This window comes from Nothobranchius furzeri, chromosome 12 (assembly GCF_043380555.1).
Source record: "Nothobranchius furzeri strain GRZ-AD chromosome 12, NfurGRZ-RIMD1, whole genome shotgun sequence".
NCBI classification, from domain to species: Eukaryota; Metazoa; Chordata; class Actinopteri; order Cyprinodontiformes; family Nothobranchiidae; genus Nothobranchius; species Nothobranchius furzeri.
In genome coordinates, this window is record NC_091752.1 from 3,587,351 (window position 1) to 3,613,705 (window position 26,355).

Genomic DNA, 26,355 nt, shown 5'->3' on the forward strand with positions numbered 1-26,355 from the left:
CCGTTGGAAATACAAACGTATTTAATTTTTTTAACTACAGGACTACAACCACAAATTTGTCCCGACTAATCAAAATCTTCAGTGTCAACGTGGTATTGTAACTTCTGTAAGTCCTATGTTCAGCCAGTCATCTAGTGTGAAGTCATCTGCAGATGCAGGACCCCGAGCAGATCCGGTACCTACACCGGCAGTACTTAACGGCATCGGTATTGGTGTTAGAACAACCAGTAACGGTCGACCTCTAATCAGATGAAATAGACAAATTGGAAAACTAAATTGTGACTAAAACTGCAAAGAATTTTTGTCAAAAGACTAAAACTAAATTAAAATGTCTTGTCAAAATTAACACTGCTTGCCTATGGAGTAATCCAGAGTCATCGGGGTAAAGGTTGGTTTGTGCGAGGTCCGCACAGCTCCGCGTGGAAAAGTTGCGTCATTTTAACAACCACGCCCCTCCACCGTGCCTCCGCACAGCCCAAACTTTCCGCACCGTGCACCTAAGAAATTTTCTAACCACGCAGACGGTCGGACGCAGAAAAACATGGCGGCCTGGCAAGAACTAGTATGGCAGAGGTTCGTAAATACAGACATTTGTATGATTCAGCTCTCAGAGATCACCGTGATCAACATGTTGTTAATAATTCTTGGAGAGAAATAGCTCGCACTGTCGGAAAAGACGAGGACACTGTGGAAAAATGCTGGAATGCCATTTTGTAAACAACAGTAATTTTTACTTCTACTATGGTGTAGTGTTGGATGCATGCCGTAGAGCTCCATGCTGCCCCGTTCAGTTTGGGAGAATATTGGCTCACCGCAGAGACAACCATAAACGCTGCAAGTTGTGAAGCACGTTCCATCCGCGAGCCGCATCACCAAGTGGAAAGTGAATGCGTCAAGCATAAACCAAGCTTAAACCAGCCAATCAGCATGCAGTTCATTCATTATTCATGTCCTGGCTAGAGTGGGCGGGAAAACCAGTCTCTCCTTTGTAAGGCTTTATTATTGGGTTGGTTGGCCATTTATCAGGGCTCCTGGACCATTTTGAGCCCCAGCATAGTTTTATGTGATATACACTCAACAAAAATATAAACGCAACACCTTTGTTTCTGCTCCGATTTTTCATGAGATGGACGTAAAGATCTAAAATTCATTCCAGATACACAATATTACCATTTCTCTCAAACATTGTTCACAAATCAGTCTAAATGTGTGATAGTGAGAACTTCTGCTTTGCTGAGATAATCCATCCCACCTCACAGGTGTGCCACATCAAGATGCTGATCCGACATCATAAGTAGTGCACTGGTGTACCTTATACTGCCCACAATAAAAGGCCACCCTGGAATGTGCTGTTTTGTCTCACAGCAAAATGCCTCAGATGCCACAAGCATTGAGGGAGTGTGCAATTGGCATGCTGACAGCAGGAATGTCAACCAGATCTGTTGCTCGTGCATTGAATGTTCATTTCTCCACCATAAGCCGTCTCCAAAGGCGTTTCAGAGAATATGGCAGTACATCCAATCGGCCTCACAACCGCAGACGACGTGTAACCACACCAGCCCAGGACTTCCACATCCAGCAGGTTCACCTCCAAGATCGTCTGAGACCAGCCACTCAGACAGCTGCTGAAACAATTGGTTTGCATAACCAAACAATTTCTGCACAAACTGTCAGAAACCATCTCAGGGAAGCTCAACTGCATGCTCGTCGTCCTCATCGGGGTCTTGACCTGACTCCAGCTTGTCGCCGTAACAGACTTGAGTGGGCAAATGCTCACATTCGATGGCATCTGACACGTTGGAGAGGTGTTCTCTTCACGGATGAATTTCGGTTTACATTGTTCAGGGCAGATGGCGGACAGTGTGTGTGGCGTCGTGTGGGTGAGCGCTTTGCTGATGTCAATGTTGTGGATCGAGTGGCCCATGGTGGTGGTGGGGTTGTGGTATGGGCAGGCATCTGTTATGGACGAAGAACACAGGTGCATTTTATTGATGGCATTTTGAATGCACAGAGATACCGTGATGAGATCCTGAGGCCCATTGTTGTGCCATACATCCATGAACATCACCTCATGTTTCAGCAAGATAATGCACGGCCCATGTTGCAAGGATCTGTACACAGTTCTTGGAAGCTGTAAATGTCCCAGTTCTTGCATGGCCAGCATACTCACCGGACATGTCACCCGTTGAGCATGTTTGGGATGTGCTTGACCGGCGTATGTGACAGCGTGTACCGGTTCCCACTAATATCCAACAACTTCGCACAGCCATTGAAGAGGAGTGGACCAACATTCCACAGGCCACAATTGACAACCTGATAAACTCTATGCGAAGAAGATGTGTTGCACTGCATGAGGCAAATGGTGGTCACACCAGATACTGACCGGTTTAGAGTCCCCAGACCCCCAATAAAGCAAAAAAACTGCACATTCCAGGGTGGCCTTTTATTGTGGGCAGTATAAGGCACACCTGTGCACTACTCATGATGTCAGATCAGCATCCTGATGTGGCACACCTGTGAGGTGGGATGGATTATCTCAGCAAAGCAGAAGTTCTCACTATCACACATTTAGACTGATTTGTGAACAATGTTTGAGAGGAATGGTAATATTGTGTATCTGGAATGAATTTTAGATCTTTTAAGTCCATCTCATGAAAAATCGGAGCAGAAACAAAGGTGTTGCGTTTATGTTTTGTTGAGTGTATAATGGCTCAAAGAACAATGTCCACTTGTAAAAAATAAAAACTAAACAGGCACAGCAAATAAAAATGTCCACTTTTTGAAATCCATGAGATAATACGCCATAACACTTTAACAAAGTTTGACTCCTTAGAAGCAGAGTAAAAAGAGGAGTAGCTCCAGAATTCTTCTTATTGGCAACCGTTTTGGGAAAAACAGTCCATTTTAAAGTAAAACCTTAACTTACAAGGTAACTTCAAGAAGTAGTTGTAGACCCGGAGGGTGAAACAAGTCGACGATTTTGCTGTCAGAAACCGTCTAGTCAAGACGCGCTCTAGCTTCTGGCTACAGGTGGGTATGGAGAAAAGGGGCTGTGGATGAAAGATGGACTCATTTCCAGCTCTGGGTCTGACATCTGAGAATATAACTACCATAATTTCCGGACTATAGAGCGCACCCCATTGTAAGCCGCACCGGGCTAAAAGCCGCAGATATCTACTGGATTGAAAACGTAGTCTAACTGAACGTAACTGAGCTGATCAGTATCAAACAAAACAGAAAAGCTATTGATTAGTTTATTCATCGTCCTCCTGCGCTCCGAAACCACTGAAGTCCTCTTCTTCAGTGTCGGAGTTGAACAGCCTCAGAAGAGCTTCGTCACACACCTTTTCTGTGGCGATGTCCGTGTCGCTTTCCTTGTTGCTGTCATCATCCCGGGGTGAAGCTGGGAAAACAAGCAGCGCCGTTTAACTGTGAAAGAAATCCTCCTGGGTGCTTTCCGTAGCACTCCTTTAACCATTCCTTCATTAGACTTTCCAGCATCCATCCTTTCTGGTTGACTAAAGCCGCACCTCATTGTAAGCCGCATGGTTCAAAGCGTGGGAAAAAGTAGCGGCTTATAGTCCGGAAAATACGGTAAATGTAAACGACAGAAAGGGCATTTTGGCAAAGAGGTTTCTGTACAATTCATGCACTGAATGCTTTAATGCTTTAGACAAGTTTGGACATATTAAATGTACTGAAATCTGACTATATTTCTTTTTTATATCACCAGTACCCTCATTTTCTTAAGAGGGATGCCAACCGGCTACAGATTATGCTGCAGAGACGGAAACGTTACAAAAACCGGACCATCCTGGGCTACAAAACTTTAGCCGTAGGAGTGATCAACATGGCTGAGGTACGGTGCAGCGGCTCACTGCTTTCCTTTCAACTTGTCTTTGTCTGCTGTTTCTCTATCGGACCATGTCATTTTGCTCTGAGGTTGCTGCTTCTGACAGCAAACAGCCACCTTGTTTCTGCGCGCCAGAGAGAGAAAAAGCTCCTGTGATTCATTCTCCTCACACGCTGCGGTGTGAAATTATGGACCATCTGTTGGTTCCTTCATATAGGGTTTTCTAGAAGCGGTGCCTTCACGCATGCAGACATGTTGAAATAATACTGCTAGTTTGAATAAAATCTACATGTATTGACTTTACTTTTGATCCCGTACCCTGAAACGACGTGTTTCTCTAACAGTCGGCGTCGCTGCCACCCTGCAGAACTAAAGCGCCGTAACGATTTGACGATTGACTGGTGGAAATTTGGCCTCACACAGCTGATGTAGATCGATGAAAACCGCTCTCTGAACCAAAATAGCAAACTCGTTATATCTGCAGAGGAGATGCATGAAGGCAGACAGTGAAACGTTGATTGCATGTGCCATCTTGATTTGGAACAATACAGGTGCTGTCACTCCTTTTTTTTTCTAATTACTGCAGCAGATGTGCTGTCCCTCTCCCAGTCAAAGTTATTTTCCACCAGCCTCGGGGACGGGAATTGATTGGCATCTGAAAACAAGACTAATGCGCCGTTGTGTTATGAAATACCACTCAGCCGTGTTTCTGTGTCTGCTGCTGAGAAACGACCCACGTTAGCTAATTTGGCCATTATTGCATCCTGGTGGGTAATCTGCAGTAGAATAAACCCTCCTGTGTCCCTGTTCTGGAGCTATGCGAGCGCCGCGTAAGAGGAAGTCACTTATTGGAGCCGTCAAGTGCACCCCTGCCAGCGGCTGAGCAAAATGAGCCCACTCCCTCTACAGCGACTCATCAAACTCCAGAGAAAAATGACAAAGAAAGCTCATTCTTTGTCATTTAATTCCAAACGGCTTATTTAAACCACGTCTCACAGTTGGACGGGCTAATACGAGCCGATTGGCTTCGGCTCGTTAAGGCGTTCAGATTGGAAAAGCAGTATTTTTCTAATGAAGGTTTATTTACAGATGTGTGTCTAGTCAGCTTGTAATCTGCCGTTAGACTCTTTTAATGTCAGAACTGTGAACAGATGGATTTTCTCTTCTAGGGATGAAAAAAGCATTTTGTGATTTAAGTGCCCAGCCTCCATGTTGAACTGTGCCCAGGTGATGCAGCACCCGACTGACGGGGGCCAGATTCTAGGTCTCCATAGCAACGTGAAGGACGCACCAGTGCGTGTCGCAGAGATCAGCGTTTTCTCTCTGTCCAGCCAGCCCATCGACCACGAGGACGGCAGTGGACAGGCTGGCCGCAAGACCAAAACCTCAGGTGGGCGCTGCTCGGCTTGACCCAGCTGAGTTCTTGGTGTTGTTTCAGCCTTCATCCCAGAGTCGGCGCTCCCCGCTGTGGCCTCTCTGCCCACTCCTCCCTCCTGGCTCATGTTTCCTAACTGAGGACAGAACAAGCCGTTAATCCAGGGACATCTTATTGCCAAGGATATGTTATTCTCTTCAGCTGTGGCTGTAACGTTGATGTGAGAGTTGAACAGATGTTGGGGCTATTGGCTTACAACGCTCTAATTCTGGACTTGGGATTTGGGTGGGGTTAGGAGGCGGGACGTCAGGTCCAGCTTGTGCCGTGGCGATCCGCCGCTCTTCTGGATGTTATTAAGGAGGCCACTCAAACACAACAGATGAGCTCATGCACCAAGCATTAAACGAGTGTCACTGTGAATGAGGAAGGGAAGAAAAGATGTTTATCTTTCTTCTGTCTTTAATGGCATCCATCCCACCTAGTAACACAGAACAGGATCCCTCTCAGGCCTCAAGATCCCTCTCAGTATTTACCGATGACAGTTAATGATAGCCTAGCGATCTAGACCAAGTTCTTGCTTTGAAAAGTGTGGTTTAGGAACGCTCCATTGCAACCTCCGCAGCCCCTTGCAGCTTTCTTAAAAAGTCTTAAATTAGCTTTTCCAAATTTAAGGCCTTAAAAATCCTTAAAAATGACAAATAATCCTTAAATCCAGTTTCCAAAGGTCTTAAATTACCAAAGACCCAATAAACAAGATTTTTTTTATTTCTGTAAAAATTTCGTGAATTTCTAGTTGGTGTTCAGCATTTTTTGTGTACGATGTTGGCGTAAGCGGAACCGTACACATTCAGTTGGTTGTGAAAGGGGGCTACTTTTAGATGAGCACATTAGCTGTTTAAGCTAGTTGGAGCTTGCACCATGGGGAAGTGCAAGTTTAATGGTAACTGGATGGCTAATCCCACGTTCACGACGTGGTTAGCGCCGGTTCCAGGCAATAGCTGGAAATTATAGCTTAAATTTATTTTTAAAAATAGCTTAAATTTGGTCAAAGTGGCCTTAAAAAAGGTCTTAAAAAGTCTTAAATTCGGCTCCCTTAAACCTGCAGATACCCTGTATAGGGGTTTCAAGCTGATAGAGTGCTGTGATTGGTCCACAATGGTGGGCCAATCATAGCACTGTATCCACTTTGTGGGCCAATCATCTGGTGGGCGGGATGATGAGACAAAATGGAACAAGATGGCGACATCTATTCATTACATCAATTCTGGACCATGTGGACTTGGGCTTCATTAGAATCAGGAGCAGATGGATGTTTTTAAGTCCTTTATATAGAAAAAGGATGTATTTTTGCCTTCTTGCATGAGGCTTCCAGACCACTGCAGCGGTTTCACTTCAGAAACGATTTTATTCCTTTTTTGTAATTTTCAAAAATGAAAAATAACACAAGTTCTTCAGTTTAAGGGTTGACTCAATTTTGCAGCTCTTCAGAAATGATATTTAGTTGGAGAAATGGTAAAAATGGTTCCCTTTGTCATAAACGCAACAGACTCCCTGAATTAGAAGAAATTATTTAATCTGTCCTAAAATTTACAAGAAGAAAACATCTTGTCGTGTAAATAATTAACTAAAGTAAATCAAGATAAACCAAGCTCATCAGTAACATCGTTAACGTTATCTTTAATCCAGGGTATCCGCGGGTCCTTAAAAAGTCTTAAAAAGTCTTAAATTGGCTTTTCCAAATTTAAGGCCTTAAAAATCCTTAAAAATGACTAATAATCCTTAAATACAGTTTCCAAAGGTCTTAAATTACCAAAGACACAATAAACAAGATTATTTTATTTCAATTTTCATGAATTTCTAGTTAGTGTTCAGCATTTTTTGTGTATGATATTGGCATAAGCGGAACCGTACACATTCAGTTGGTAGGGGGCTTTTTTAGATGAGCACATTAGCTGGTTAAGCTAGTGGGAGATTGCGCCATGGGGACGTGCAACTTTTATGGTAACTGGATGGCTAATCCCACATTCGCAATAGCTGGAAATTATAGTTTAAATTTAATTTTAAAAAGTAGCTTAAATTTGGTCAAATTGGCCTTAAAAAAGGTCTTAAAAAGTCTTAAATTTGGCTCCCTTAAACCTGCAGATACCCTGTTAATCATATCTCTAGCAGTTTTTCTCCTACTTGTAATTTAAATAAGATTTTCTGAATAAAATTCAGTGCTGAATGTAATTAAGCTCCAGTCTAAACACAGTCTGTCAATATTTCAGGGATCTGCTCCTCCGTTAGACCTTCGTCGGGTCCAGTCTGGTTCATTATGATGCCGTTTGAAAAATGCCAGACCTCTCTCAGTATTTTGACATGTCCACATGTTTTTCCTGCTCTACCTCAGACCGCTCCCCTGACATGGATAATGATTCAGAGGACGATGACGACAGCTACTCCTCGGAGCAGGAGGCCAGCGATGACGCTGTTCATGCCCAGGTTGGTGCCAGTATATACCTGGGTCCTGACAAAACTCCAGTTTCCTGTGCTGTCTGAGACAAAAATCCTAAAACACAAAATTCTGGATGACCATGGGAGACATTTGGGGGTTGTGCTCGTTTATTTTACGCTATTTAAAGTGGAATAGGAGATGTTTTCTAGCAAGCAATCTACTTTCTATGAATGTACACAATCCTTTTTTTCCTTTTTTTTTCTTCCTTTTTTTCCTTCTTTTGAATGTTCACAATCCAAAGGTCCAACGCTCTTTCTTCAGGCTTTTCCCCTTAAGCCACACCTCCAGAATACAGGAACACACAATGCTTTTTACAGAGGGTTTAGTTTTACATTTTCAACACGTTGTCTCCTTTTCTGCCACAAGCTAATATAGTGTGGAGTGTTCACGGTGAAATGTTAGGTAGTTTTTAGCTTTCTTGGTTTGTTCATAGCTTCGAAATAAAAGCAGTGCCACCACCAATCTGGGAAAACCCCACAAACATCAGGTCAAAACTTCCAGAACCAGTCCCGGACCTCCTCTCAACCGCTCTCGTCTCTGCCCTTCCGGCGCCACCAACATACACATACACGTTGCCAAGCCAACGGCCTGATGGAAGGCTCTGCCAGCTGACAGAGGACAGGCTGTGTTGGCAGACAACAGGTCCATCACCTAAATGTTTCCCAGCAAGAACAGAACCAGATTCTATATAAAAAAAAAGGTGAAACAACTCCTTAAATAAAATTTGCAAACGACAAACTGAACCAAATATTCTGTCCAGCACGCTAGGCAGCTTCTCTCCAACATCAATCAATCAATCAAAGATACTTTATTAATCCCAGAGGGAAATTAGAGTTTCAGTACACACAATTCAGAGATCAGACATACATGGGCAAGACACATGACAAGAATTGGTGACTGTGGTCATTCGCAACCCTGAGTCGCGCTACCTTAATAGAGATAAGAGGGTTACATGAGGATTGGTTCAGGTGGAGGGAAAAAAGGCACTTCAGAGCTACCCTCCACAGGGAGGGCAGCTTTGCTCTGCAAAAAAACACCTCAGACAGAGATGCAACAGACTTCAGACAACACAACATAAGTGTCCACTAGGTGGGGTGGTGGGTTGGGACTATCCCCACTTCAGTTCCTGCAGCCACGATAAGCAGTGCCTGTCACCTCAGTGTGGATAGGGGGAGGAACATTGAGGGTTGGAGGGTTGCAGTGACCCTGGAACGTTTCAGCGGCCTTCCCGCAGTCCCGCCCAAGCTGGGATAGGAGACAGAGTTGAGTTGCCATAGCGACGGCACATTCCACACATCTTCTGAGGGGGAAGTTTTCGTTGGAGCCTTGCAGGCTCAAGGGCGCCAGATTCTGATTAGAAATTGTTTTGGGGCCAGACAGAGATAATTTCCTCTTTGTTTTAGAGTTCCTTAGTCCTCAACCTCTCAAAATCCCAATAATGGACATTAAACTATCCCAATCTGTGCTGATTCGTCCACTCTATCCTTGATGGCATCCATCTTTTGTGCCAATGAATGAATCTCGGCCAAAGTCCCAAGCTTACGATTCATCTCAACAATTATGTGAGTCTGTGAATTCACAGCGCGGTGCAAACTATCTCTGAGCTCCGGGATCAGGCCAATATTCCTCGAAAGCTCGTTAATTTTCTGGTAAGCCAGGTAGCCTCCAAGGCCAATGAGCAGGAAACCTGTTCAGCTGTCCTGAGCCAAGAACACATGATTTGAGCACACGGAGAGGTTTTTTTGGGGGGGGGGGGGGGGGGGGGTATGGATGGATGTGGACCCAAACATTAAGAACAGGACGTTCCCGTTGATTGAGGCTTTTCCACGATGGTACATTTCAGAAAAAATTTAAACCTTTAATTTTTGACAAAACGCATCATTTATCGTCGATATGTGAAGAGCATTTCAAGCAATAATGTAAACAATGCCTCAGCAAAAAATCTCCCACTCCACCCTTAATAAATAAAATCCCGTTTGGGATTGTTTAGTTTATGTGGTTAATGTGTTTGTTTGAATTCCAGGACATGTATGATGAAGACGATGAAGTCAGGAAGCCCAAGAAAAACCGGCGAAAAATGATCCGAACCACCTCCATGACCAGGGTTGGTCTCCCTCACACACACTTCGGCCAAACTGAGCTTTATGTTTGCCAATCATTGGCTGAGAATAACTGTAGACCTGTGCGTACTTTAGCGTGGACTTTTAGGAGAAGGAACACGGCGTGTTCATTTGTTTAAACCATTAGGTGGATGAGCATGTAAATGACCACTGGACTGGTTCTAGTGGTCTTCACATGCATTAAGTGACCCAGTGAACTGGGATGATGTAAAGCCCAGCTGTTATTGTGGTCTTGATCTGAATTATTTCTCTCATTATCAGCCTTTTTTGTCTCGTTGCAGCAACCTAACTTCAAGCAGAAGTTTGTGGCTTTGCTGAAAAGGTTCAAAGTCTCCGATGAGGTGAGTTATGAATAGATCATTTGCTTTTTCTTTCAAGTGGGACATTTATTGTCAAAGAGCGTTTGTTTCACGGTGCTCCTCTGGAATTCTTTGACCCCTCTGCTATGAAGTTTCCAGTTAGCTGTGACTCCTGAGGTTATTAAATAGCCGATGGGGCAGCAAAACATGATCTCAGTATCGACTCACTGAACTGCTGCATGGGAGTGAATGCATCGCTGTCAGGAGGAGAATCGGGAATAAAAATCACTGTCACACTAAAGCTGCAGGTAGAACTGGGTCATAGAATAGTCTTACGGTTATATTTGAGCGATTTATCACAATATTTTATGAAATAAAGCTGAATGATAAATGACCCGCACTTGTTTAGTGCCTCTCAGAGGAAGGACTCCAAAGCGCTTTACACTACAGTGCATCATTCATCCATTCACACACTGGTGGCGATGAGCTACGATGTAGCTACAGCTGCCCTGGGGCGCACTGACGGAGGCGAGACAGCCGAGCACAGGCGCCACCGGTCCCTCCGACCACCACTAGCAGGCAAGGGGGGTTAAGTGTCTTGCCCAAGGGCACAACAGCAGAATTCTCTGTCCGGAGCCGGGATCGAACCTGCAACCTTCCGATTCCTGGACAACCTGCTCAACCTGTTGAGCTACTGCTGCCCCTAAATCACCCTCATTCCCTCTAAATAAAAACAGTTTTTTATTTATCACCTGACTGGGAATTTCTTAACATGTTTGATGTTGAATCACGAGGCAAAGTGGGAGGTGATGTTAGGACAAGGGTGCTCAATTCTGGTCCTGGAGGGCCAGTATCCAGCACGTTTTAGAGGTTTCTCTGCTCCAACACGCTAGATTCAGTGGTTGAGTCACCTGTGCAGCAGCTCATGAAGCTCCGCAGAAGGCTGTCAATCCGGTGTGTTGAAGCAGGAAAACATCTGGAACATGCAGGACACTGGCCCTTCAGGACCAGGATTGAGAACCCCTGGGTTGGACCAACCCTGACTTATAAATTGACCTTATTGATGTATTGATGTGTCATAATTGGGTCAAAATTAGGACGTCTACTTACTTTTAAGCTGTTAGAATGAACCTAGTTTTTTAAAAATAAAGTGAAACATTTGCTTTATTGCAGGGCTATTCAATTCTGGGCCTGGGGTGCTGATATTCAGCACGTTTTAGTGGTTTCTCTAGTCCAACACACTAGATTCAGTGGTTGAATCACATGTGCAGCAGCTCATCAGGGCCTGCAGAAGTCTGTTAATCACCTGCTGATTGAAATCAGGTGTGTTGAAGCAGGGTTAAATCTAAAACGTGCTGGATACCGGCCCTTCAGGCCCAGAATTGAATCGCCCTGCTTAATTGTCACAATCTGCAAATATCAGTAGTAAAACACACACACACACACACACACACACACACACACACGCTGTAGGGTCATGAAATGTCCTGTTTTTGACCTAAAGGTCATGATCTGCTGCGTCTGCTCGAGCAGAGACATAAAGTCTCTGACAGCCTAATCTACATGAGATGGTGACCAAGGTCTTTCATGCACTCTGCTCCTCTGAACTGCTTCACCTCTTTACAGCTCAAGACAAGACGGAGAATTCTTTTGATAAACACATCATCAAAAAACTTTGTTATTACCAGTTATAATGTGAGCCCATTGTTCAGTCAATCTGTGAAATAACAATGTAATTACTTGATATTCTAATCCTGTGATCAGTAATATTTTACAAGTTATTATAATCTTGGACAGCTGCACTTGACACGTGATGACACGTAATGCTAAAGTCACACGACACATTTCCTTTTGTCTGATCCAATCAGAACCTTCGTTTCTGGCTAGGCGTGGTTATCTGTGGTGTTTGTATAAACCCTCTTTTGCATTTCAAATTCTGATTCACCAGTAAACCAACATTTGACAATTATAAAAACTATCCCACGCCACCTTTTCTTTAGTTCAAGCGTTCTAGAGAAGTCTCAGACCGGCCATCCGGACTTCCTCTTCAAACAAAAAGAACCTCGACAAGCTGGATAAAATCTGTCGCACGTTACACCTGACCACACGGTTCCTTCAGAATAAAAGCTGAACCTCATGACCCCTTCAGGGTCTCACTGACGCCAATAATAACCTGTCGTGGCCTGGAAGCATTCCAAGACTAGTTTGGTCGGCACCGCTGCTTTTCTACCGGCTTTGGTTCAAAGGAGGGTCCAAGAGGACCTCGACATTCTGGATCTAACGGAGGTTTCCCCTGGGGTACGTAGACCGACAGATGGCGTTTCATGTGTGTTATAAATCTCCGACTAAAGTTCAGAGCGAAGCATTCACTCCCACTCAGAACTAAATGCTCCTCCGGATCCTAAGGTTCTGATAACAACATTACACACACACACACACACACACACCATCATCTCACGTCTAACTCCACCTAGTCCATCAGTACACAGAGTGTTTAAGTTAGTCTTGTTTAAATTGTGTAGAAATAAATTTCTTAACTATTATAAACCTGACTCTCTCGCTTTCCTCGGAAAGTGTTGCTTAATCCCTGCAATAAAAAGTTCTGATCTTCTGGTTAAAATAGTCAAAGATCCACCAGATTGATGTATCCTAACTCTATGGAATCTCACATTTTATGGTTCATAAGTAAGATGTAAACTACCCATCGTTACACACGCACACACACACACACACACAGAGAGAGAGAGAGAGAGAGAGAGAGAGAGAGAGAGAGAGAGAGAGAGAGAGAGAGAGAGAGAGAGAGAGAGAGAGAGAGAGAGAGAGAGAGAGAGAGAGAGAGAGAGAGAGAGAGAGAGAGAGAGAGAGAGAGAGAGAGAGAGAGAGAGAGAGAGAGAGAGAGAGAGAGAGAGAGAGAGAGAGAGAGAGAGAGAGAGAGAGAGAGAGAGAGAGAGAGAGAGAGAGAGAGAGAGAGAGAGAGAGAGAGAGAGAGAGAGAGAGAGAGAGAGAGAGAGAGAGAGAGAGAGAGAGAGAGAGAGAGAGAATCTCTTAGATTAATTGTAATGTTAGGCATCTGTGGTTGGGGAATCAACATTGTATTTTTCTGGATGGATGGTTCTGGAAGCTCCAGGTGGCCCAGTGATCTTTTATCACGTTCCCTGTCACTAATCTCCTCCTTGTGGCTGGGTAATGTGCAAAGCTACCTCTCTATAAATACTTAGTCAGCAGCAGGAGGAGGAGGAGGAGGAGAGGCAGACTGTGTATCTGCTTCCCGCCTGCTCCGGCTCTTATGGAGTGGCATTAATCACCTGATTAGTCCAAAAGCCTGCTTGTGTGCAGCTCCTGTGATGCACTTCCCCGCTGTGCAGCACCTCATCTCTTGTCTAACATTCACCCACCTTTTAATTACCTCGCTCAGACCTAAACAAAGGATGCATTTAATACAAAGTTCTCTTATTTTATAACCCTCAGTGCTCTTTTCTTGGTGCTGCTTAATGCATGAGTCTCTGTGTGGCAGGTTCTGGACTCTGACCCAGTGGACCAGACCCAGGAGGTGGAGGAGGATCTGGACTTACTCTACGACAGTCTGGAGGTGTACAACCAGAGCGACAGTGGGCCGGAGATCGATGATAACGACAGTGTGCTGAGCACCCCGAAGCCCAAACTCAAGTATGTTTGTACACAAACGTTAACCTTGAGAAGGTCATCCGTCATAAACTCACTCGCTTTTTTGTTTTTACGATAGACAATGGTTCCACTTGTGGAGCTATATGATCTATGCTGTAAAAGAATTAGCTTGGTGAGCCATCCTACATATGTAAATATTAGGTGTGGGCATAGATAAAAAATGTTTAATCTAGATTAATCTGACTGTAATGTTGGAATTAATCTAGAATAATCTAGATTAAAATGGCTAGTTTGAAGTCTGCCATTCATAATGTGTGTGCTACCTAAGGAATGACTAAAAGGATGTCTTTGAGAACAGGTTTCCTAAGCCAGGTGGCACATTAGACCAGGGGCTTCTTATCTCCTGTTTCCAAAATGCTTCACAAATAAATAAAATTACTTCTAAAAACGATATAATTCCATTTAAGCAAAGTTTCACATTCAAAACTTATTTTAAAAAGTACAAAACCATCTAATTGTTATGATGGTCATTTTTCCAAACAATGCAACAGAAAAATTCTCACAATTATTAAAGCTGAAGATATTTTTCACAAGCTAAACGTGACAAACGAACACAATTCTAAACAGTTTGAACTTAAGTGAAAAATGTAAAAACAAATTAAATTTCTTTCTGCCTTCCTGATTCACTGAACCGTTTTTCATGGTTTATTTTTTGCTCACACAAGCCCCGGTCTTAACTCTGGTTATGACTGCAAGTACAAGGATGCTTTGGTGTGTTTTATTGGTGACAATATAAAAATTCGATTGAAGATTTATCCTTTTTCTCTGCCTCTTGATCAGCTGATCTGTGGGTCTCACGACTGCACAGCGTGGGGGGGGGGGGGGGGGGGGGGAGATTCAGACTCGGTTTTTATCCATGAGCCCTGTTGTTGCTTTGTATTAAAATGGGAGAATCAGCTGAAACAGGGGTCTGTGCTAGCAGGGTAGGAATTACACAGAGGGGGAGCCCAGTGAGGTTGGCCCCTAAAATGCCTTGATACAGCCCTGGGTGTGGGACTCCACCGGAGCCGTGACGGAGCCGTCAGCAGCACGTTACTGCAGCAGCACGTCATGGCTGCTGATAGGAACCGCTGTGGTCAGCAGAACCTTTTCCACCGGAGCCGTCAGCAGCGCGAGTCGGCCGCGTCTCAGGAGCAGCATGTCGCGGCCCTTACACGCCGGTTCTATTTTCTACGCGCTACGCCTCGGAAACGGGTCAGTAGGTCACGGTCATTTTTGGAGAAGGAAAAACAGGAAATCGGACGTGGAAACGGAGCGAAGCTCCCGAGATTTTCAGAATAAAGAAACGTACTGCCTTCCGGTTGCTTTACTTTAAAAAAAAGTTATCACCTAGCTAGCGGTCTCCTTTGTTTTCCCATAATGGACGACGAAAGGTTGATTACTGAAGTGGAGAAGTACCCAATCCTGTTTGATCCCAGTCACAGTTTTCATAAAGACAACGTCAAGAAGGATAACGCATGGAGTGACGTATCTGCGGTTTTGGGGCAAGATGGTGAGTTTATGCTAGTTAATAACGTGATTTTTTTTCTGTATGGACCTCTGTCATACAGAAGTCTGATGAAGTCACGCGTGATTTTGCTAATGTCGCGTGACTTCGTGCTCTGTCGGTGACAGCTGCTCCCCTGCTGCTTCGCGTCTCGTGGGAAGGGCCAAGCAGCAGCTTACGCGAGCGAGACGTGCTGCTGACGGCTCCGGTGGAAAGGAGGGGGTTTTGACGGTGATCTGAATTGTATCAAATATATAAATATTACATGCTCATAAATAGCCACGTTTACATGCGCATATTTAATCGGATTAAATGCTTGGTGCGTATGTACGCACGGCATGATCGGATCATTTCAGTTCGTGTCCATGTGAACAGAGATTCGGAAATTCCGATCAACCAAGATTTCAATCGGATTGAGGAAATTTGCCACATGAAAACGCAGCTAATGATTGCTCTAAAAGGGTAAAGCATGTAGTGGGATAAATCTGCCTTCCATTTCCTTTTCAAGCTCTTTGTTTTCTCTTTTGTGCGTTCATACTGCGTTTTTGTCTGTAATCCATTTTTTGTTCTTTTCTTACACAGTTCAGTAAAAATTATTTGTTTACTTACATGTTTCAGTTAGTAGTTCTAGCCATCTCCAGAGGTCGCCGGTGATGGTGACGTCACTTCCTTTTATCTCTCAAGTTCTTTGTTGTGTTATTTCATTCTTTGTCTGTTTTGCTGTCCCGTCTGCCTCTCATCTTCCTGCATCTCCTCTCAGTCCTACAGAAAAACCGTTGCCTGGCTTCCTACTCTTTCACCTCATGAGTTACTTTTTAACTAAGCAGAAAAAGTCATCTACCCACCGCAAAACAGCGGAGTGGGCCACAGGCGATCAGTTCTGCTGCAGCGAAGTGCGTCATGCTCGAATAAAAGACAGAAAGTACCAGCAAGAATTTGAGCAGACTTGAAGGATTGTGTGTTAATTATATATAAATTTTTTGGTGGCGTCATTTTGAGAATGTTTCTGTGGCCATGCGCAGGACACAGCCAGGAGCGCTTCAACGCTCTACGTCCTGGATGCTAGAAAGAATCTCCGGTATGCCGAGAGTCTGTATAATTAATGTAATATAGGTAGAAACTATATATTTTCGGGCTCCTCGTGGGTGTGTAAGTTAAGGCAGTGGAGCCTGTCACCCTTTCAGGTAAGCCGGGCTAGCTGCCGTTATTCAAACCCTGCATGCCAGGTTAACACCCCCCCCCCCCCCCCCGCAATGAATCTGCGTATTTCCACTTGAACATATTTGCCAAATTATTTGTGCAATAATCTGGTTTTTATTTTGCTTCCACTAAAAGTATATTACAGAAAAGGGACGGTGTATACATCCGAGCTAGAATATCAATGTGACAATCATCATAGCTTACTTAGTATGGACCCAGATCCCAACCCAACTTCGAGAATAGATTAATGGCGAGATTTTTTTATCGAGAGTTTAAGAGCGTAGCATTGACGCAGCACGTTAACGCCGATAGTGGCCCACCTGTAGTAAATATATGTTCTGGCCATGAACTATTGAAACGGCTCTCTTATGGGCAGAATTTTCAGTTTCTGTACGCAACTGGATAGCGCTAGGACCAATCAGAGCAACAAGCGTGACCTATTCATCGTCAGTGGGCAGTCCACTCTGTAGAATAAGAAAAGGGTTGTCATGGCGTCCAACAACGACTTCAACGAATTCTGCTGTCTAATAAATTGTTAAATTTAATAAATCGTTCAAAGTTAACGCCGAAGCCACCTTCAAGCAAGCACCATTCCTGAGCCGACGCCATCTTTGCTGTGAGTTTTCTCCGTCACTGCTCCGGTGCAAAGCCCACCCTACGAACGTAAAGCGCTCTGATTGGCCAGACACAAAACTGCTCAGACCAATGATAGACCTACTAAGGCTACAATAGAGCATGGCTAGACCGACCTGCAGAGCAAAGTCTTTCTGCTACTGCTACAGTTGGTCTAGATTTCTAGGCTATACAAGCACAGTTTCTTCTAAATGGAATGCAGCCCTCATTAACAAACCCGTGTTTTTCATGTTTTAAGTCAAAATGTCTGACATGAAATGGGCTTATTATTACAGCTGATTGCTTTTAAATACTATAAACCACAAGGCATGCTGGGAAATTCAAACAAACTGTAGCAAGAAAATGATTTTGTTTGATTTCATACTGACCAACCGTCAACTTAAACCATTATCGCCCAACAAAAATCCCACTATTGTCTCATATTTGATTAACTATTATATTTCCTATGATGTGTCCTCACCCAAGGTTGTGTGAAACCATGTTGAGCTATTTTTCTCAGAAGTTTCATTCATAACCAACCATCTCTGATGGGGCGACGGTGGCAGAGGAGTTAAGTGTCCATCACATAATCGGAGGGTTGAGGGATTGAGTCCCACTGAGTCTTTTGCAGTCATTGTGTCCTTGGGCAAGACACTACTGCCTCTTCGGTTATCAGACCTGTTGAGTCCTGCTACAAAAAGCCAATGTTGTACCATCACTGTCCGATTCTGGATAAATATTCTCTACAGTTTCCAAAATTTTAAACATTTTAAATCTGCTTGCCTGTTCTACAAAGTTACTCATGGTCTAGCCCCTCCACCACTGAATGGTTTTATTATTCAAAAACCACATAGGGACTCTTCCCGAGTAACTCGAGCTACAGTTAGAGGTGACTGTGAGCTCCCTCTTAGGCGAACAACATTTTCTCAAAATGTTCTGTCATTCCAGGGCTCGACTTTTTGGAACAGCATTCCTACTCAAGTGAGAGAAAGCACAAGTTTTGTTACTTTCAAAAGACAATTGAAACTGTGGCTACAGGAAACTCAAAGATGCAATCATAGATGATACTTTAATTTGTTTTTACTCTTGTCTTTTTAATAAAATATGTTCTTAACTGTTTTTTCTAAACGTATATTGTTGTCTGTCTTATCTCTTTTAACATTAACCTGCCAGAGGACTGCAGATGGAAATTAGCCCTAGGCTACAATCTGGCATTTTACAGTTGTATTACATAAATATGCAATGTCCTCTCTTTAAATAAAGGATTAAAAAATAAATAAACTTTAGCCGCCGAAGGGTCAAAGGGACTGGTGGCACCCGTCCTCAGCAGCCTTGCATCCATCAGTGTGCTCCAGGACAGCTGTGGCTACATTGTAGCTCATCACCACCAGGGTGTGAATGTGTGAATGACTGGATGTTTTGTAAAGTGCTTTGGGGGGTTGCAGAATCCTAGAAGGCGCTATACAAGTACAGTTTATTTACCACGGTCTAATAAACCACTGGATTGTTCTCTGGGCATTCAGGGTTGTGTCTGTTCAGTCGGGTAGATTTACGGCTCCTTCAAGCCGATCAATACTTCACGCATACTTAGGATGTAGTGTGTGTGATTTGACGAAAATCTCATCCAACTCAATCTTTTTTATTGTGACGATACAAATGGTTCTAGAATATTTTCAGTAAAGGTGAAAGTTAGGCCATCCCGGGTTTTCTTGCACTTCTGGTTTAACACGTTATTCCGAATAAATATGGTTCAACCGACTCATTGTAAATAGAAGGAAACGCATATTTAGTTCTTAAAAGCATATTTGAAATAGGAAGTGTTTTCATCACCAAATAGAAAAGAAATATTTTGTCTTTCAGGCCATTTTTTGAAGGGATGTCTCACTCAAGCTCCCAGACCGAGATTGGAAGCGTACACAGCCAGAAGAGCCAGCAGAGGGAACTGTCGTGTCCTGTAAGTCGATCGTGGACAAACCTGTTTACATTTAAAGTTGTGCCTCAGTTGTTTCGCTGTTACGTAAGGAAACTGGCCCGCTGTTTAAATGTCTGGCAGCCCTCTGTGCTTATTGTGGTCGAGGTATTTCCCAAAGATACCACAGGCAGGTTTGAGCCTGAGCTCAGTGCAGCCGCCAGCAGAAAGGGGCGGGGTTCGTTTAGTCCTTACCCCGTCTACCACTGCTGCCTCTCAGTATTTATATGGACCGTCACCACATGACCTTTCAAGAACCATCAACACACACATGCAGACACAACGATGCTCCAAGAGGAGATGGGGTAGAGCGATCCTGAACTTCTGCTCAGAGATTTATAGCTCATTAGAAGAGCCACAGCAGAGAGAGAGGCAGAGATGTTTATGAATATCAGGGAGTCCATTTTTTCTTGTAATAAAATAGTCCAAAGGATTTCACAGTGCTGCGCTGTCCATTTTCTTGTGGACAAACAGAACTTATAAACATATACACCAGAAGACGATGATGAAGTAAATCAGATGGTGCTGTAGGAGATGTTTTTCTGAAGCATTTCTTGCCATATTGCTTGAGATGCTCTTCACTTACTGATGAAAATCAATAAATTAATCTTTTTGCAGAAAGATAAATACGCTTGACCACCTCTGAAATGTAGAGATTGTCCCGTTCTTAATGACTGGCTCCTGATCCATCCATCCTATGAGCATCCCTCTCCCCTTGGCACAAACCCCTCCATGTGCCCGAATCGCACTTTCTCACTTTGAGCAGCTAGACAGGAAGTGAAGCCAGAGCCGGGTTGGCGCACAGATCGTTGGATACACAAATGGCTTGCTTGAACTGCAAAAAAACCCTCTCCCACCTAGAGGTGTGAATCTTCACTTGTCTCCCGATTCGATTACGATTATTGGGTCAACGATTCAATTCGATTCGATATCCCAATGCATCCCGATTATTTCATATTGATTTGTTTTCATCGATAAATAGAAGATGTCAGATAATTGCTTTTTGTTTTTTATTTTTTTATCTAAAACGTAATTGACACAACCTGCCATCCCTCAAAAGCTCTCCATTCACAACAGGTTAGGACAAAACATTTTAAACATTTAAGAAGATTTAACAAAGTAAAGCATCTGTTTCCTCGTTCAACACCACGCCTCAGGCTGAGAAAAACACGCTTAGCAAAAACTCACAAAATCTAAAAAAGTACTGAAAACCTACAGGACACATAATGTAATAATAAAATACATAATGGGTTCATATATGAGTGTTTCATGTCTCTGAGCAGCTCTAGAGTCCAATATTTATGCCACAGTTGAAGGGTGTCAGAAATAACACCAAATGAAATGTTTGACTTAGTTTGTTATTTTATTTGAACCCAGTGGTTCATTTCTGAAATGTTGGAGAATGAATCAAGTTCTGTTTGATGCAGAAAATAATAAAACATAAAACAAATTCTACACTTCCAAAAATATTTAAGATGTGTGTTTTATTCTTTCTGATAATAACCCCAGCAGAAGGCTGTGGGCTGGATTAGGATTACATTACCCAGCTGATGGATCTCCTTCACTAACCAGCTAACTACAAACCTTTCCTGTGTGACCCTCACCATGTGACCCTCATGTCCATGCTGTCTCTGGAGGAGCAGATAGGAAACAAGATCTCCTGTAACCTAAAATGAACCAAAGCTTCCTCCCAGTTTCTCTTTAAGCTGAATTTAACATCAGTTTATCTTCATGAAACAAAAGAATAAAGTGGAACAAGAACTTCTATCTTCTATTTCTCTCTCCTTTTAACTTCTCCGTGTCCCTAAATAAAAGAGACAGACGATCACGCTGCAGCCGCCATCATTGACCCCGCCCCCTCCCCAAGACCGGATCTCCCGACATCACAGCACTCGGTCTGATTGAGCGCTTCCAGGAGAAATAATAATTAAATTATGAAAATAATAACGCGTGTTTGGAGCATCGGTTTGGAGGAGCGTCCTCCCATCCTCTCTCTCTCTCTCTCAGTCGCTGATCGAGCGAGCGGAGCGCGCCGCGTGACAACCCGCTCAGTTAACTTAATTCACGGCCCAAGTCCAACAGAACCGGTCGGGCTGATTCGGTTCCGGTTCGGTCTCAGGTTACAACTCCAGCGCTCAGCCCTGCAGTACCACATGAAGGCGGAACCACTTGGTAAATGTGGAGGACGCTCACTCTGACAGCTTTGGATGCTGCGCTGGTGCCGTGGTTAAAAAAACAAAACTACATTCCACTCTAATCGATTATGGCGTACTCTTCTACGATGCAGAGTCGTTTATGTCCGCATCCCCATGCATCCATTATTTGATTATTTTCCTCAGCTCTAGTCCCCACTTTTACCTCCTGAGTAGGCATCCTGAAGTGAGAAGACAGTACCTTCAACCTGAATCATTTAGATTTTCTAACAAAGTAAAGTGATGTGTGTTTACCCTGCAGAGCGGAGATTTGCTGACCGTGGACAGATGTAAAGTGCAAGGAGGTCGATTTCAGGATGACAGCGTGGCAGACACAACTGCAGGGGTATGTTATTTTAAACTAAACACCGCCTGAGGCCCAGAAGGAGTTTCTGGATGGTCAAGTGTTGCACTGACAGAAACAGACCACAGAAGGATGTTCACAAAGAACGTTATAAAAGCAGAGTCTAAACTAACCCTCGCTGGTGCCGCTTTAATGACCGAATGTTCTGCTTTTCTATAAGAGATGTTTGTTTTTGGACCGGGGCCATAAGCCTGTTCTCATGGGAAATCATATCCTGGTTTTAGGAAGACGTTTTTAAAAACAAGCTTGTGTTTGATGATGCTTCTTTGTTTAATAAAAAAATATCATTGGGGTTATTTATATCACAGCGTCTGTTCCAGTGAAATGAGGAAAGGAAGTGATCGGTTTGACCAGATTAGTGGAAAATCTTCAAAACTCCTCTTAATTTTCCTTTTCTGTCTCTGGTTTAATGAAAGTAGCCGTATGTTCTGACATCACTGAGGGATTTAACGGCCTTCAGATCAAAGCAGCTAATGGAAAATAAAGCCATATAAATTCACATTGATGTTTCCCCTTATTCTTATGAGGATAACCCATCAGCCAGCCTTTGTTCAGACTTACAGAAAGTGTCTTGAGAAAAGTGGAGTTCATGTCAATAAATAATTTGACCTCAGAAAAGTTCAGCATCTGTTTTCTTTTTTAATAAATACGAAGTTTGTTCCTCGACTCAAACCATGTTTTTGACTTCAGTCCTCTGTGGAGTCGAGTTTAACACCCTAGGAGTCATCTCTTCCTCACATTTATTCCCTTTCAAGCTTTTACACGCTTTCCTTCGTGCTCCATCCTCCCACGTGTCTGAGCAGAAGCAACAAGGGAGGCGGTATGCAAGGGCAGGCAAAACAAACATCACGGTCGTCCATAATGGATCAGTAAGGCAGACCGAACCGCTCCATGCTGGACGAGCTGACTGATGAGGACAGGGAAAAAAGGCTGGTTGCATTTGTCGTCGTTTCCGTGGTGTTGGGTCAGGCTGGCCTTGTTCATCCAGCTGTGGCCCCTCCTCTGAGCACGGACCAGCCGTCTCGGCTCCGCTCACCCAAACGGAGGTCATTGATGCTACAGGAGCCGTGTTACCCCAACCACCGGCTAAGACACCACCAGAGTAGGCTTGTGTCATTATCTCAGCCTCCGACGCTAAGCTCAGTTCCTCACCAGGTCAGAGGCTCCGGAAACTTCTCAGGTCTTTTGTGTCCTGGAGGTCTTGGATTTAAACCCACAGTCGGGTCATACCAAAGACTTTAAAAATGGGACCCGATGCCTCCTAGCTTGATACTCAGCTTTAAGCGGTAGGATTGGGGGGGTTAAACCACCAAACGGTTCCCGAGCACGACCGTGTCTGCAGCTCACCGCTGCCCCAGGAGATGGGTCAAATGCGAAGAGCACATTTCTCTAGTGTGTGACGGCTGATGGGACTTTAACATCATGGCGGAACACACCCAGACCTATGTTATTTGTGGAGGTAAAACATCGACGTCGCAAAAAGCGATCAAAGGCAGCAGAAAAGTTGTGTTGCTTTTAGCCAATCAGAGGCTAGATCTTTGCACGTCCCTAATATTAATGAATAAGACTCTTAATTCCATCATTACCCACCCCCAACTCCTTCCACTCGTTTCTACCCCCTGAAACAGGAGCGCCAGAGCTTTTTTCACACAGCAAACGACTCACACGGCATTCATTCATACTGGAGACCACACTGAAAAGAATGGGTGAATGACTCCTTTTGCACCTGTTTGACTCATGAACCAATGGGGAGAGTTTAATAAAACTCTAAATATAGCTACTGGATGTAGATCTACAGCTTATATCTGCTGCTTCCTGCATCCATTGGCTGAGGAAAGAAAAAAGATTTCTGAGTTCACTGGTTAAGCCGACCGTGGTGCATGTCTTTGATGTCACCTATCCTGTTTAGGTTCAGGAGCCGGAACCGGAGAACAGCGGTCCCACAGCAGGAGAGGCAACTAGCTGGGATGTCAGCGCTGAACGGATAACCAGCTCGGTTGGCAAACTCTGCAAAACCGAGTCGCAGAACCACATGTCTCCAAGGTAAACGGCTAATCACTAAATCTAGAAATAATCACGGGTAGGTACGTTCCGCCTTATGTTACCATCTGTTTTACATAAGCTGGACCGGAGTTAGTGTCTTTGACCCGTCATTTGGAATACGTTTCCCTTTTTATCATCCTCTTGAGTCTAGCTTATTAACTTCCTTGCTCTCTTCCTGTCGTGTTTTTTAAGCCACGTGTGTTTTTTGCTCGCAGCAAAGTGGAGAACCGTCTGCAGAGACGTCCTCGCAGCACCTCCATGAAAGACCGACAGAACTCCAAGGCTCAGAGCGACAGGACCAGCAGCATGGAGAGCGAGTGCTCCCCAGACTCCCGACAGATAGCACAGGTAGAGCTCGCACGCACCCGGCGATGCGTTCTGTGTGGGAATGCGCGGGTTTATGTCAGCGTTTGACTCTGTGCCTCTGGATTTCTCTCCAAGGTTCCCAGAAAGTCGGTGTACGACCAGCTGAACCAGATCCTGATCTCTGACGAACGCCTGCCCGAGAGCATCATTCTCATCAACACCACGGAGTGGCAAGGACAAGTGTGTCACAAATCCTGCTTACTTTCATGAGTGAACATTTACTCATTTAGGCACAAAGAGACAAAAGCGGGACCCAGTTTTGTTGTTGTTTATCGGGTCTTAATCCTGTTGGGGTCGCTGCTTCCTCGTGTCAATCCCTCGTGTCCCTGTTTCTGTACAGTATGTAGCCGACTTGCTCCATGAACAGGGCCAGCCCATTGTCTCCACCTGCTCAACTGCCGATGTTCAGGCTGCCTTCAACACCATCGTCACTCGCATCCAGAGATTGTGAGTCACATGCATACATGAACGCATGCATTAGAGGCCGTCTCTGGCTGATTTTCATTCCGCTGTGTGTGTGCATGCGTGCTCGCGAGTGTGTGTTTTCAGTGGTCTTTTTTTGCCTCAGCATCCATTGTTTGAGAATCTGCTCTCTTACGCACGATAAATGATTTATTTCTGCTTCCTTCTGCTCTTCAGTCAACTCTACGGTTGCTTTCAAGCCTTTTAAATCCCTAAAGCTTGGTTTATGCTTGACGCATTTACTTTCCGCGCGATGATGCGGCTCGCGGATGGAACGCGCTTCACAACTCGCAGCGTTTATGGTTCATGCGGCTCGTCTCTGCGGTGAGCCATTATTCTCCCAAACTGTAGGGGGCAGCATGGAGCTCTACGGCATGCATCCAACACTACACCATAGTAGAAGTAAAAATTACTGTTTACAACATGGCATTCCAGCATTTTTAACAGCGTCCTCGTCTTTTCCGACAGTGCGAGCTATTTCTCTCCAAGAATTATTAACAACATGTTGATCACGGTGATCTCTGAGAGCTGAATCATACAAATGTCTGTATTTACCAACCTCTGCCATACTAGTTCTTGCCGGTCCGCCATGTTTTTCCGCCTCCATCCGTCCGCGTGGTTAGAAATTTTCCTAGGTGCGCGTTGCGGAAATTCTGGGCCGTGCGGAGACGCGGTGGAGGGGCGTGGTTGTTAAAATGACGCAAAATGAAGCAACTTTTCCGCGCGGAGCCGTGCGGACCTCGCGGACGCGTCAAGCATTAACCAACCTTTACCGGTCTCTGATCTCAACATGTGTGGTTTAAAGATAATGCGGAGGATGTTTCTGAACGTCAGGAAAGAACTGGCCTCCACTTAAAAATAAAATAAGTGCATGAGAGAGAACACCTGGTTATCCTCGTGCACGCTCGGTTTACAAATGGCGGCCACCTTGCAGCACTTCTTCGAACCGTAATCTGAAATTCATTTCTCCAAATAGCAGGCCAAACTTTAGCTCACCTGTCGAGCAGAAAACTGGTGACAGAGGTGTTTGTGGGGAGCCCAACCTTCGCTTTCAGCGCACGCCATCGTTGTAAAGAGTCTCCTAAAAAACTCGGGTGTTTTTCCTCACTATGGAGGTCTTTCTCTTCTTATCGCGGACTTGCAAAAACTCTCGGCCATTTTCAAAAGAACCCGGCGAGAACGGCGAGGAATGAAGGCTATCGCTCTACACATAAACAGAATGTGCATGCACTGGAAGTGAAGACTGCCCAGGAACCTTGCGTGAATGGTTCACCAGAATGATTGACAGTTATGTTGACCAATGGTTCAGATGAAGAAAAAGATCCTTCGCATTACCTTTAACAAGTTTCATCATTTTAAAGAGGTTCTAGAACAACTTTGTTCTACGGCAGGAAACTCTTCTTTGAGGCTCTTTGTAACATATGAAACTTTGTTGGGGCTCAAAATGGCCCAGGAGCCCTGATAAATGGCACCCAACCCCCCCCAAAAAGCATGACTAAGGGAAGACCGATTTGCCCCGCTCACTCAGGTAGGACATAAATGTAAAATGAGCTGTGTGCTGATTGACCAGTTTACCCCGTTCTTTGACACCGCCTAAAAACTCCGTACAGCTTTGTTCAGTATCCAGATAACTCTAAAGGCAAAGTGTGGCTCTATCTGGCGTTTTGCTGTAATTTTGTTGGGTATAACAACAATAACGGACTGTTTTATTGACCATTTGCACCGACGTCACCTAATCACGTGGGTCCACCATGCTGGATGGCAAAAGCATGTAAACAGTGAGCGACACGAGTACTAAACAAAGGGAAAAGTAGAGCCTGAAATTGTTTTTGCGAT

The 26,355-nt window shown here is 44.3% G+C and overlaps 1 protein-coding gene across 3 annotated transcripts in view; it reads left to right on the forward strand.

Moving 5' to 3' along the window:
* si:ch211-126j24.1 (phosphofurin acidic cluster sorting protein 2) overlaps positions 1–26,355 on the forward strand; it is a 90,412-nt gene that overhangs the window by 49,154 nt on the left and 14,903 nt on the right. For 2 of the 3 annotated variants that reach the window (XM_054750831.2, XM_054750832.2), the window contains exons 4-15: positions 3,734–3,859; positions 5,081–5,238; positions 7,613–7,709; positions 9,746–9,826; positions 10,124–10,183; positions 13,656–13,807; positions 18,984–19,077; positions 21,547–21,630; positions 23,558–23,691; positions 23,907–24,039; positions 24,133–24,237; positions 24,398–24,504. In XM_054750831.2, the coding sequence (XP_054606806.1) occupies positions 3,734–3,859; positions 5,081–5,238; positions 7,613–7,709; positions 9,746–9,826; positions 10,124–10,183; positions 13,656–13,807; positions 18,984–19,077; positions 21,547–21,630; positions 23,558–23,691; positions 23,907–24,039; positions 24,133–24,237; positions 24,398–24,504 (1,331 nt within the window). Of the gene's footprint in view, positions 1–3,733; positions 3,860–5,080; positions 5,244–7,612; positions 7,710–9,745; positions 9,827–10,123; positions 10,184–13,655; positions 13,808–18,983; positions 19,078–21,546; positions 21,631–23,557; positions 23,692–23,906; positions 24,040–24,132; positions 24,238–24,397; positions 24,505–26,355 lie in introns of all 3 variants that reach the window. The other variant, XM_070542154.1, reaches the window with a different exon arrangement.